The sequence below is a fragment of the Lagopus muta genome, chromosome 1 (genome assembly GCF_023343835.1).
Source record: "Lagopus muta isolate bLagMut1 chromosome 1, bLagMut1 primary, whole genome shotgun sequence".
In the NCBI taxonomy this organism is placed as follows: Eukaryota; Metazoa; Chordata; class Aves; order Galliformes; family Phasianidae; genus Lagopus; species Lagopus muta.
This window is the reverse complement of record NC_064433.1, coordinates 111,406,590-111,418,163: the sequence shown is the minus strand read 5'-3', so window position 1 is coordinate 111,418,163 and position 11,574 is coordinate 111,406,590. Positions and strand designations below refer to the sequence as shown.

The 11,574-nt window shown below is 43.2% G+C and overlaps 1 protein-coding gene across 1 annotated transcript; it reads left to right on the top strand.

Annotated features, from left to right (window-relative positions):
- Positions 1–2,245: 2,245 nt before the first annotated feature.
- Positions 2,246–11,222, top strand: ATP6AP2 (ATPase H+ transporting accessory protein 2). The gene is made up of 9 exons (XM_048929504.1): positions 2,246–2,394; positions 4,274–4,404; positions 6,420–6,548; positions 7,075–7,170; positions 7,462–7,599; positions 7,894–7,947; positions 8,777–8,926; positions 9,719–9,835; positions 10,175–11,222. Exons 1-9 carry the CDS (start codon positions 2,340–2,342, stop codon positions 10,367–10,369), a joined length of 1,065 nt encoding a protein of 354 aa, XP_048785461.1. The 5' UTR covers positions 2,246–2,339; the 3' UTR covers positions 10,370–11,222.
- Positions 11,223–11,574: the final 352 nt, after the last annotated feature.

Here is an 11,574-nt window from a genome sequence, read left to right as displayed (position 1 = left end):
CCATTGATTAATTTAGTCTTGGTGACCACTGTGGCAGGAATGCAGTTTCTGCTCACATAGATAGAATCAGCAAACAGGGACAGGAGAGCTGAAATCACAAAGTAGTTCAGTGGCAGGGGCTAACAGTTCTTCATTTGAGACTCATTGCTTGCAAGCAGTGTAAACGGACAGCCAAGATAGGCACATGTGCTTCTAATCAATCATCTCACCTCCTGGCCTCCCAGCAGTCCCAAAACTGCCTGTCAGGCTCTTGGACCTGTTCTGTTCCCTAAACACACAGGCCAGGGGATGTCCAACCATCCTGTGTTAAGCACATGTTCTGTTGGCATGCCAAGATGAGAAAGTGCCACAGAAGACAGTGTTTTATGTTCTCAATTTTAGTTTAAAAGTTTATGCTTCATTTCTGTGCATAAATTTTCTGTGACAGTGTAATGCCTGGTACCAAAGGGAATGATTCTGGACCTGGTAGCTCTAAATCACAGAATCATAGAATGGCCTTGTAGCTCTAAATTACAGAATCACAGAATGGCCTGGGTTGAAAAGGACCACAATGATCATCTAGTTTCAACCCCCCTGCTATGTGCAGGGTCACCAACCACCAGAGCAGGCTGCCCAGAGCCACATCCAGCCTGGCCTTGAATGACTACAGGGAATGGTTACCCGGTGCCAGGAACTAATTCTCTCCTGCAGAGTATGACTGGCCTGGTGTCTGCAATAGTTATGCAAATATTCCTCAGTTACAGCAGGATTTGAGAAATGATGGTTGAGAGGATTACTTCTGCTAGCAACCACAGTAGCAATACAAAGAACCCAATTGATGAGGCAACAGTCCAGTACAGACAAATGACTGGCTCTTTGACTTAGTCCTTTTCTCATACTCCCTCTTCTACCATCATTTCATCTTCAATGCTGTTAGTATAGACAGAGCTGGAGGCAAAGGCAGCATCTAAACACCACATGAGCAATTGCCGCCGCAGACGTTTTTGCACAGCACAGTGCTAACCCAGGCAGTCAATTCTGCTATTTTGCCTACAGCTGGCACTTTGATTCTGTGACTGCTACTACCAGTATATGGCTTAATAAATATTATTTCTGACCTAATGTGCATGTTGTCTCATTTTATTACTTTTTTTTTTGTTTTAACTTGCCGTGAGCTCAAAAAGAAATCAGTTCAATAGAGTAATGTTACTGCGTGTAGACCTGGTCACAAATACTGCTTGCATGGCTACAAAACCCACTCTGCATAGCACAGCTGGGATCTCAATGAAGCCTGGAGAAAAAACAGCTAGAGCTCTGGCAGCCTGTAAAGCGGCGGTGTGATACCAGCAGGCACCCGAGAGCAGTGAGCAGAGTTACAGGGACCTCATGGCTTCATAATGAAACACACTGCTCCTACTTCCTCACAGGAAAAAGAACAACCAAAGCACACAAAAAAAAACAGGAACTGGAAAACACAAGAGAAAAGAAAGATTTGGTCATAAGCTACGTTTCTAGAGCGATTTCAGAAAGCAATTCAAAGTAGAAGAAAAGGAATGAAAGAAACACTCAAATGAAGCCCTTTAATTTAAATTATTTCGGAGAATCACAGAATGGTTTGGGTTGGAAGGGACCTCAAGGATCATGAATCTCCAACCCCCCTGCCACATGCAGGGCCACCAACCTCCCCATTTAATACTAGACCAGGCTGCCCAGGGCCCCGTCCAACCTGGCCTTGAACACATAACTTCATTGAAGCAGCCTTATCCGCCCTGCGCCCCGCTTTTACCCCTCACACTTGCAACCAATGCTCTCTACTTGGCTGTCTCGACCTACTCCGCACCAGCCTACGCCCCACAGCCGCGGAGCTCTAACACGGAGCCCTCGCTCCCCGACTGGCTTGTTCAGCTGTCAATCAGAGCTTCTTCCCACCCCCCGCTCAGAGCCCGCCCGCCCGGTCCGCAGCTCCTCCCAACTCAGTGGGAGGGGAAAGGCTTCGATTGGACAACTCAGTTGTCCATTCGTTCCTGTGAGGTTCGGCCTCCGATTATACGGCGAGTGGAGGAAATGGTGCAGAGCTCTCCCGCGATCTGATTGGCAGAACGGAAACGCCATTCAAACCAAGGCTCCTCCCCCTTCGCGGCAGCACCCAGCTGACCGCTCGGTCCCGTGAGAAGGCGGGGGTGGTTTCGCTGCCGAATGGTCAGAACCGCCGTCACTCCCCTGGAGTCCCGCCCCGCCACCCGAACCTCGCCTGCGGATTGGTCGCGGCGCCTGTCCTCTGTAGGCGGGTTCTGGGGGTTTTCGGTGCGGCGCTGCAGCGCGGCGTTTTCTCGGCGGGGTCTGGCGGCACAGTGGGCTGTATGGCTGTCCGCGGTCTGGGGGTGGCCCTACTGCTGGCTTCGGCCTGTCTCGCTGGTGAGCTGACGGGGCCGGGGCGTGAGGGAGCCGGGCCGCGGCTGTGGGGACGGGGCGGGGGCTGCAGTCTTGTGAGCCTCGGGCCTCGGGCCCGTCATTCTGACCGGTGCGGCTATCACCGGGCCTCGGTGGTGTCGGGCGAGGGAAGCTCGGTGTGAAATGCTGCAGGCTGAGCCGATGGTGAGGCCGCACCTTCGATGTTGGGCCTCTCGCTGCAGGAAAGACATTGAAGCCCTGGAGCTTGTCTGGGGAAGGGCAGTGAAGCTGTGAGGGGTCTGGAGCACAAGTCTGATGGGGAGCGGCTGAGGGAGCTGGGGTTGTTCAGTCTGGAAAAGAGGAGGCTCAGGGAAGGCCTTATTGCTCTCAACAGCCACCTGAAAGGAGGTTGTGGCGAGGTGGGGGTTGGCTTCTCCCATGTAACAGCGATAGGATGAGAGGGAATAGCCTCTCCCTCCAGGAGGGTTTCAAATTGGATATTAGAAACAATTTCTTCTTAGAAAGAGTGGTGAGGCAGTGGCACAGGCTGCTCAGGGAGGTGGGGCAGTCACTGTCCCTGCAGGTGTTCAAGATCCATGTGGATACGGCACTGAGGGTTGTGGGCAGTGGGCATAGTGTGATGGGCTGCTGGTTGGACTGGGTGATCTTAGGGGTCATTTCCAACATTAGTGATTCTATGAAAAACGCATATAGCAATTTTGTGAATTCCTTCTTAAGCAAATGGGCTTGGAAGCATTGCTGCCACACAGAGCATGGGGGTATGAACTGCTATGCCAATAACATTGACAGCAGGCCATCCAGTGAACAGGTACCAACGTAAAACTAAGCCATATTTGGATCTACACTCTATGCATCTGTCAGTCCAGCCCATTTTCCTCCTGCTCTCCTTTTACTTATGCACAGTACTTTGGTCCTGTGGTGTTTGTTGTAATATGGCTCAGTTTACTGTCAACACTGTATGCAGAGTCACAACAGGCTTTGAAGCAACATCCTCAAGGTCAGATTGGTTGTCATTTTTCTTAGCATTCATTTAACCTCAGTGTACCACTTTTTTTTTTTTTTTCCCCCTTTTGCATTTGCCTGTTGACAGACGCATTTGCACCACGTGTGTTTTAAAATGAGTTCAGCTGGGTGCTTGCATGCACACAGCATTGCCATCATATGTGTTAAATTGAACTATCCCATCTCTCATTTTTATGGAGTCTGCTCTGACTTTATTACAGAATAAATATCAACCCACTGTACTGACTTCAGTACTGACTTTCAGCCTGCTTTGTTACTGAGGGTAATGTGGAATAGAGTGAAGGGGGATCCCAATGTGAGAGGTCCTGTGGGTTGTGGCTGTGCACTGCCAGCCTTGGTCCAGTACTGCATGATGGAAAAGAAATGTCTTGTGGCCTTCTGTGCCCAAGAGGGCAGCTGGAGCTGTTCTGCAGGAGCTGGATTGCTACTGGCAGCTCTCTGCTTCAGCCAGCACAGGTGGACTTAGCTGGTCTTGTCTGCTCTGGGTTCAGTGTCTCAGGCTGTTGTCTGCACAGAAAGAGTTTCTATGCTAAGCAGTTCAGGAAAAAATCAGCTGTGCAGATGTGTAGCAGGGTGTTTTGAGCCTTCCTGACTTTGCTGAGGGCTGGCTTCACTGGGTCTGTATTGTAACACTTAAACCACTGGTGACTGTGCATATACGTACTGGGCTGTTGCTTTAATCCAAATGTGGATTTGTCCATTCTTAGTCTTAGCTATATAGAAACCTTATCCTGTGCTCCAGAGAACAAAAACAAACGTTACTCATTACTTAACTCTACCTAGGTGGATAGCTGTGAGAAGGACAAGAATGAATGAAGAAGACTGTAAGAAATTGACAGCACTTTTTGCTTGGTTTTAGGTGTGTGCGGGGATGAGTTCAGTATCTTACGATCACCTCAGTCAGTTGTTTTTCGAGATGGAGGCTGGCCAATCCCTGGCGATCGGATCCCAGATGTAGCTTCGTTATTCATGGGCTTCTCTATTGAAGAGGTAAGTTTGAGGTCTTGGCTGCAAAATGACTCTAGAATTACAGAGCTGCTCGGTTAATGTGCTTCCTGTCATGTGTTGGAATATATAAGATATTGTCCTGTTTGTTGTGAGGCGTGTATGACTTAACAGAGTGTGGTTTCCAAGCACAGAGTTATGTTGGTCACATGAGCAGAAAAAAGGGCAGTGCTTGCTGGCTAGTTTGAGTCATCAGCTACAGAAGGAAGCAGGCCTGCAGAGCCTTTAGCAGTGTTCTGCAGTTGTTCTGTGACCCATTTGCATGTGTTCCTGCCCCTGTGCACTTAGCAGACAAACAGTTTCACTTAGGATGCTTAGGAAATAATCCAAAGACTTGAAAACCTAATTTGTTGTGCCAAATTAGACCTTTGAGTGTAGCTTTAACGATATTTGACTTATGGCAGGTGAGCAGGTGCCCATGGCTTTATTCCACATTGCCCAGTGAATCTTCCCCTTGGCTTCAGAAGGGGTGAGTGGCTACTGAAGTAGCACATGAAAGTTTTTAGTGGCAAGGTGTCTCCAGCAGTGTCCATGAAAGCAGATACTCAAAGCAGCAAGTTGGGATATTCTTGCAGTGCTAGCAAGGGAAGCTGTTTCCTGTTTCTTCCATATTGCAGCTGGTCAAGAGGCCTGGTAACTCTGTTTTGAATACAGACCTGTTTAAAATGTATTTAGGAACTTGTCTGAAAGTACTGTGCTGTCAGTTATGTTTGTAATTGTGACATTAGTGACAAAGAATACTTAAGCTTAATAATCACAGTACGTATACATGTAATATTTTATCAGGAAAAAGAGCACTACTGCATACGTTGCATGTAAAGAAGCTCACCAGAATAGTGGGTTTTGGCTCATTTAGAGAACTTGACTTTCAGCATACTGGTCATCCTCGTGTAGAACATGCTTATGAAGAGAAAGAGGTGATTTGGTACTCACTCTGTTCCATTAGTGAAACTAGGAATTGATTTGCTTTTATGGATCCACAGAACCATTTAGAAATAGTTCTTTTTTATTCTTATTCTTTCAATCCTAGAAGATAAAGAAAGAAGGAAGCTCTTCAAATTGCTTTGGGTAGTTAAACCCTGAAATTGAAAGCTGCTATCAGCGTTGTCACTAAGGCAGAGGTTACAATGTAGGCAGCTTCCCACATTGGTGTTGAGAGTGCTAAGAGTCCATAATGCTCATTTTGCAGTTTACATCAAGGCTGTAGTCTAGGAAAAGAACCTGATGGTGCAGCAGGTTGGGATTTTGGAATACTTTCTGCATCACGCTGGAAATTCTCAATACAGTCACGAGGTGTTCTTTTCTTGTTATGGGAAGGTCAAACTGAACCTTGTTTTTGTCTCTATTGGTGCTGTAAAAGGTTTCTCTTTTATTGGGAGGTGATACAGTTCATAATATCAATGGTATTTCAAATCCAAACCCCAAATAATTTGGTTTCATGAAGCTTAGGCGTTTATATTTTTTAGACAAATGGAGAATCTTGTTTGAATTCAGTGCCTGAAAATTTGTAAGTGGTGAATTGTCTAACTAACATTCCTCCCTCTATTTCTTTCTCATATTGAAGTATCAAGATGTCAGTGTTTTAATGTGCCCAAATACATTTTGGTGCTATTTTATGAGGGTGTTGGTTTTTTGTTTGTTTGTTTGTTTTAGAATCAAAGCTTCACTTTCTAAATAAAGCCTGTTCTTCTGCTTTAGTTATGGTATTTATCTCTTGAAATATTTGTACAGTGCTCTCAGTGCATGCTTTCTTATGAACTTGCTGATAGCTTTTGAACTAACAGTTTCTTCATGATTAACTTGAGAAGTGTTTTGTAAGGTGGAAGTGTTATTGTGGTACATACTTCCCCATGAATTTCCAGCAGGCTGTCCTGTACAGAGATATCTACAAGACACCAATTAATTCTGCTGTAGTGATCAGGATGGGTTCTTTTGTCTTTCTTCCTCTCAAATACAAGTGATGGTGGTGGTTGTAGTTTGTTTTCACTGTTCTCTAATAGGACCTTCCCTGGCCTGGGCTTGCAGCAGGCGATCTGTTTCACAGGCCCCGAGCTGCCGTGTTAGTGACTGTGAAAGGAGTGGACAAGCTGACACTGCCTGCAAAAGGAATCTCTTACCCTATTGAGAATGTGAGTATGCACATCTGGAGCAGTCATGCAACTCTTACATTCTGGTTACAAGACTTCCTACCATAGTGCTTGATGTTCTCATCATTTTGACTTTGCTTGAAGTTCACGTATTCCCCCCTTTGAATGATGGTCAGGCTGTAGCCATGAATAACCCAGCCTGACTCTGAGCTAGGCTTTCCTTTTTGGGTTCAATAAAACTGGTTGAAGATTGCCAGAACCAGACCATGTAGCATACCTAACGTGCAGAGCCCTTAAATATGAAGAAGTCTTCAGTCATATTCACACTTGTAACTTCATGAAAGTTCTGAAGTGTACTTTGTCCATATTTTCTGTATATCCCATTAATAAGAAAAGGTTTCTAGTCTTTATTTGTTTCAGAAATTGCTTCTGTGGCTTCAGATGAGCTGCCCCAAAGTTGCTCTGGCAAACTACTAGATCTCCAGTATTCATGAATAATTCCAAATGATCATCACTGAGTCACTAGTTTCTGTCTTACCCAAAAATCTAACTAGGCTTTGTGTTTCAGGCTGTTCCTTTCAGTCTGGACAGTGTTGCGAATGCTATTCATAATTTGTTCTCTGAAGAAACTCCTGTAGTCTTGCAGCTGGCCCCCAGTGAGGAAGTGAGTATTGCTTCGCCTCTGATAGCAGATGCTCCAGGTGGTAAAACAAACTTGTATGAGTGGAGCAAAAACAGTTACTATATGAAAATATTTTGCTTTGGAGGGTGATTTGCAAGTATGGCTGATGATTATTGTGTGGTTGGAGGAGGTGAAGAGCTAGCGGGGGGTTGGTAGAGTTAGGGTAGTTTGGTTAGGTTGTGGTTGGACTTGATTATCTTGAAGGTCTTTTCCAACCTGAGCGATTCTATGATTCTAACTTCTGTTCTTGTTGTACAATGGCTGTTCCTGCAGCGAGTGTACATGGTGGGCAAGGCAAACTCTGTATTTGAAGATCTTTCTGTGACGCTGCGCCAGCTGCGGAACCGCTTGTTCCAGGACAACTCCATTCTCAGCTCCCTTCCTCTCAACTCACTCAGCAGGAATAATGAGGTAAAAAAGCCATAAGGAGTACTTATAGAGTTAGTGTTTTTTTTTCCTAAGATGCTTTTCTATTTTCCCATTTTTTCCCTGTGCTGAGAACTCCCCCTTCTTTTCCTAATCGACTTGTAAGAACTAAGGTTTAAGTTCTTGTGTAAGCTTTATTCAAAGAATAATTTCCTTGTAGCAAGTTTTGATGCTGCAACAGATACAGTCTGTTCTAAAATATGTAGAGTTAAAACATAACGAGGATTCTCAAACTCTGGTGCCATCAAAGCAATTATCCACCTTTGACTTTGTCCCCAGGTTGACTTACTTTTTCTCTCAGAACTGCAAGTTCTACGTGATATCGTAACCCTGGTAAGACTTACTTTTTAATTTTATTTTTAAACACTTCAGTTACATTTGACGTCTCAGACTTCACACACATTATTTAAAGGTAGCGTATCCATGGCCAGGGTACTTGCAACCAGTGTTATACACTCAGGAGTGTCATTACTGGCTTGCATCAGTTTAAATAATGCATTCTCAAAGTATTTGTTACTGATGGAAGAAAGTGAGAACTTTGGTCACTTGTAGCTTCTTTTGTGTTCTGTTTACTGAGAGCAGAGGACATCCTAAATTACTGTTTCTCCATACCCACAAGAAGTATTCCATGAGAAACTTGCAGAGTTTCCCTTATTTTCTTACTTGAGAAGCATAATGGTAGTTAAAAACATGCTCTGTGCCCTGTCATCTACTTCAAAATGGCACTAACGTTTGCTCGAAAAGGATGCAGTGACTTATGTGGCATGAACAGTGGTAGTGATAGAAATGTTACAACAGAGAGATGAGCTTTTAATTATGATCTTTTAAAGCAAGAAGCTTCTCTCTCTTGCACTATGGAGCTCCTGTCTTGTTGCTGTTTTTTTTTTTTTTTGTTCTAAAAATTCATGTTAGGTGAAGGACTGGTTGAAAGAAATGAGGTAAAATAACTTGTTTTGGTCTTGCTGATCAGAAATGCCATAGTTGAAGTCTATGGAAGATAGGAACAGATTGCATTGCTTGTTCTTGGAGGCTGTTCCCATCTGCAGTCAAATGTCAGTGCTGCAGCTGGGCTGAGTCCCAGCAAACTGATGTTGTGACAGTGTGTTCCTAAAGTGACGTGTTTATGAATGGAATTCTTTCTGCCCTCCACGGTGTGCCAAAGCTGTCCCGACACAAGCACTTGGCCAAAGATCATTCTCCAGACCTGTATTCCCTGGAACTGTCTGGTTTGGAAGAAATTGGAAAACATTATGGGGAAGACTCTCAGCAATTCAAGGATGCTTCTCAGATTCTTGTGGACACTTTGCAAAAGGTATACTTCCTGTCTAACCAACAAAACTCATACCAATAGCATGGAAGTCATTTTTTGTGTTAACTACAAGGGAGTTAGCTTACTGATGCGTGCTCTGTTGTGAGCTATCACTTCATTAGTAATGGCTTGACTTGTGCTTGGGTTCTGGTTTTGCTTCTTTTTTTCCCCCTTGTTTTGTTTTGTTTTTTTTTAATGCCGTTGTTACAAACTTCTCACCCTATAGAATCACATCAATGATTTTCACTGTGGTAGCTGTTTTGGATAAAGGAGTGGGGATCTATTAGAACTCGTACAAACATGAGCTCAATAGGTCTGTTTTCCCCAAACAAACATCTTTCGCTTAAAAACACCGCTATGTCTCACTGAGTTTGGCCTAGTGAAATGTGAAAATCTTCTTACCTCAGGGTGCAGTGTTTTGTTTCCCCTTGCCACAAAGTTGTATAAATCTAAACATCCAGGGCTCTAAGAAATTAACTCTTTAGCTATGGTCTTCCATAGTGATGAACTAAAACTCTTTATTAAGACCTGATTTCAGTATGTTTTGAGTGTCAAAAGTGTGATGGAGAAGTGTAAAAGCATGAATTTAACAAATTGAATAACTGTTTAATGTAGGAGATGTAAGCCAGTTGAAACTTAGTTGGTGGAACTGTAAAACAGTGGTGTATCAGGTTTGTTTTCTTTTTTAACCCAGTCTTGATAATCCTGAAGCTGACATGTTGTGGTTTATCTTGCTAACAAAGCTCTCTTTGGTTCCAGTTGAAGTTTTAAATTAAATCTCTTTGTCTCTTTCAGTTTGCAGATGAGATGTATAACTTGTATGGTGGGAATGCAGTAGTAGAAATGGTGGCTGTAAAGGCATTTAATTCTCCCCTCACAAGAAAAACTCGCTCCATTCTCCAGTCTTCACAGGTAGGATCTGTACTTGGTTCTCTGTCTTGCCTATTGAAAGTGTGAATGCATCCAAACTGCATCACTTCCTTACTTGAGCAAAGCTTTGTTTTTTAAGGACTAGGATGCTGACTGATGTAGGCAAGTCTTCATTGACTTTCATGAGGCTCCTGTCAGCTCATTCCTTTGGATTCCATTAATGTCAGTCATGGAATCACTTCAGCCTTTTGTGCCCTGATTCAGAATCGCTGGACAAAAATGCATCTCTTTTCTTTAGACTGTTTGGATTTTTGATGTAATCAGCACCTGTTTTGTATACAGGCAGACTTTAAAATAATGCACTTATTTTCTTTGTTACAGGCTGATACAGATAATCCATATAACCTTGCCTATCCATATAACTACAACTACTCTGTAATCTTCAACATTATTCTGTGGATGATGATAGGCCTTGCTTTAGCTGTGATAGTCATCTCCTACAACCTCTGGAACATGGATCCTGGGTATGACAGCATTATTTATAGGATGACGAATCAGAAGATAAGAATGGATTGAACTAAACTGTATTCCAGCACAGGGAAATGATGAGTAAGATCTCCTTTAAGTTGAGTGAAAACAAATATGTGGTTAATCGTGGAATTTTAAAAGGTGTATTTATTTCTAAATATCTTGTTTTTCCTCCTCTTAAGCCTATTTTAATAGTTAGTAAGTAGCACTAGATTGGATTTAGAAATTCAAATCTACTTGTTTAAGAAAGTAAAAATCCCCCAAAGTAACTGTTATTAAGGTAACATCATTCCATTGTTTTTTATTGTGTTTTGGAAATGCCCTGCACTGCCCGTGACTGTGTGCAAAACAGATAAACTGAAATGATGACAGCAGAGTTGTTTGAAACTTCTCCACAGGGAGGTGATGAGTTATAGCTAAACTGTTGTGTTGTATATTATGAACCAGTTGTAAATGTTTGATGTAAATATTTATGATGTAACTTTGGAGAGGATAGTCATTATTCTTTAGTAATATATGAAATGCAGAAATATTTCTATGGGATTAGGAAACTAGTGGCAGAAATGGCATTTGGATCACATGATGATGGCTTAAATGTGAATTGCAGCCAGAATGGCTGGGCTTGCCTTGAGCTTTAATAATTTGGAGATAGTGTGGCTGGGCTGTACAGTAGAGTCTAGAAATATCAAAATAGCACCAGTCTGGTCATGGTATAACATTGCATACAGCTAAAAGTTCCTGTTAGGATGCTTCATATTCCTTCCATTTGTGTTGATATTATTTAAAAAAAAAAAAAAAAAAGCAAAAAAAAAAAAAAAGCAGACTTTTTGATGATAAGACTGGACCAACACCTGATTTAAATATACCTGGATTGTAGTCCTGCTTCCATCGTTCAATAAAACAAAGAATAGTTCCTGAATGTGTGTGCTGTTTGTTGGTTTGTAGGAATGGCTGCTTCTCTTCAGTACTGCTGCCCAGCTGAGTGGAGCAGGTGCAGCCAGCTGTCTTTGTCTGACAGTGGGCTCATTTAAGATAGAGTAAGCTTTGAATTTTCCCACTACTGATTGCTGGTTCTTATGTCCTGTTGTATTATTTCCTGTGTTCCTTAAGCTCAAGCTCCATTTCTGAGATCTCTGCATGAACTTCCTGGTCAGTTACACCTTTGCCACAACGTGCGGTTGTGCTGGGATGAGCTCGTGTACCAAAAGAAATGAGGAGCTCATCTCTCCCACAAGAATAAGTGTATCTCGGGG

What these genes read in the sequence shown, in the direction of transcription:
- ATP6AP2 (XM_048929504.1), top strand. Translation starts at nt 2,340, where the DNA reads ATGGCTGTCCGCGGTCTGGGGGTGGCCCTACTGCTGGCTTCGGCCTGT. An exon ending in CACTCAGCAGGAATAATGAG is followed by an intron (nt 7,600 to 7,893) that starts GTAAAAAAGCCA and finishes CTTTGTCCCCAG; the next exon opens with GTTGACTTACTTTTTCTCTC. An exon ending in TACGTGATATCGTAACCCTG is followed by an intron (nt 7,948 to 8,776) that starts GTAAGACTTACT and finishes GGTGTGCCAAAG; the next exon opens with CTGTCCCGACACAAGCACTT.